The sequence below is a fragment of the Penaeus monodon genome, chromosome 29, assembly GCF_015228065.2.
Source record: "Penaeus monodon isolate SGIC_2016 chromosome 29, NSTDA_Pmon_1, whole genome shotgun sequence".
Classification (NCBI taxonomy): domain Eukaryota; kingdom Metazoa; phylum Arthropoda; class Malacostraca; order Decapoda; family Penaeidae; genus Penaeus; species Penaeus monodon.
In genome coordinates, this window is record NC_051414.1 from 25,046,032 (window position 1) to 25,046,834 (window position 803).

General features: G+C 45.7%; 1 protein-coding gene across 1 annotated transcript in view; it reads left to right on the forward strand.

The window, feature by feature from the left end:
• The window catches only part of LOC119591788 (probable glutamate receptor), a 1,412-nt gene extending 917 nt beyond the window's left edge, over positions 1–495 (forward strand). Inside the window, exon 3 of the mRNA XM_037940533.1 lies at positions 15–495. Within this exon, the coding sequence (XP_037796461.1) occupies positions 15–283 (269 nt within the window). The 3' untranslated portion in view covers positions 284–495. The remainder of the gene's footprint in view (positions 1–14) is intronic.
• Positions 496–803: the final 308 nt, after the last annotated feature.

Consider the following 803-nt stretch of genomic DNA (forward strand, 5'->3'; position numbering starts at 1 on the left):
CTATTCTCCTGCAGGCGAGATCTGGGTGGCAATATTCGTCTCGAGTGTGTCTGCGGGCGTGATCCTGTGGATACTGCAGAGGTCGTGGGCGTCGTTCTCGGGCAACCCCGGCCTGTCGCTCTCCACCTCCATCCTCTACACATGGAGCATCCTGTTCGAGGAGCCTCCCCCGCACATCCCCACCAACATTTCGGGGGAAGTGAGTGTTTTTTTTTATATATTAAGAGATTCATTTTTGTTCATGTGTGTATTTTTTTTTTACCATTTGTTTTGTCTTAGTTGAAAGATTTCTTTTTGGCTTTTCTTGTCAGCTGTATTATTTATGGATTTTTTAATTGTTAATTTCTACAGTAGATGTTAATTCATTTTTTGCATATTCTCTTTTGTTATCTTCTATTTATGCATTTACTTTTTTTGGGTGGGGTTAAACCATTTATAATTTTAGATCTGCACTTTCTTCAGCGAACTTACGACTATTCACCATAGAAAAAAGTATCCCCCTTCTCCCTCACAGATGTTCATCGGGTGGTGGTGGCTGTACTGCACGCTGATCACGGTGGTGTACAGGGGCGCTCTCATCGCTCATCTGTCTGTCCCAAGTGCTTCGCCCGCCATCGACTCGTTCTCGCAACTCGTAGAGGAACCCGGATGGACGTGGGGATACGAGCCTAGTTACGGCGCCGGCTGGGAATGGTTCAAACTCAATGAGAACCCGATTATTAATGCGATTTTCCAGGGCATGGAGGTGAGTTGGTTGAAAAGGGGAGAGGGAGAGAGGTGAGGTGTTTGAATGGGTTTACACA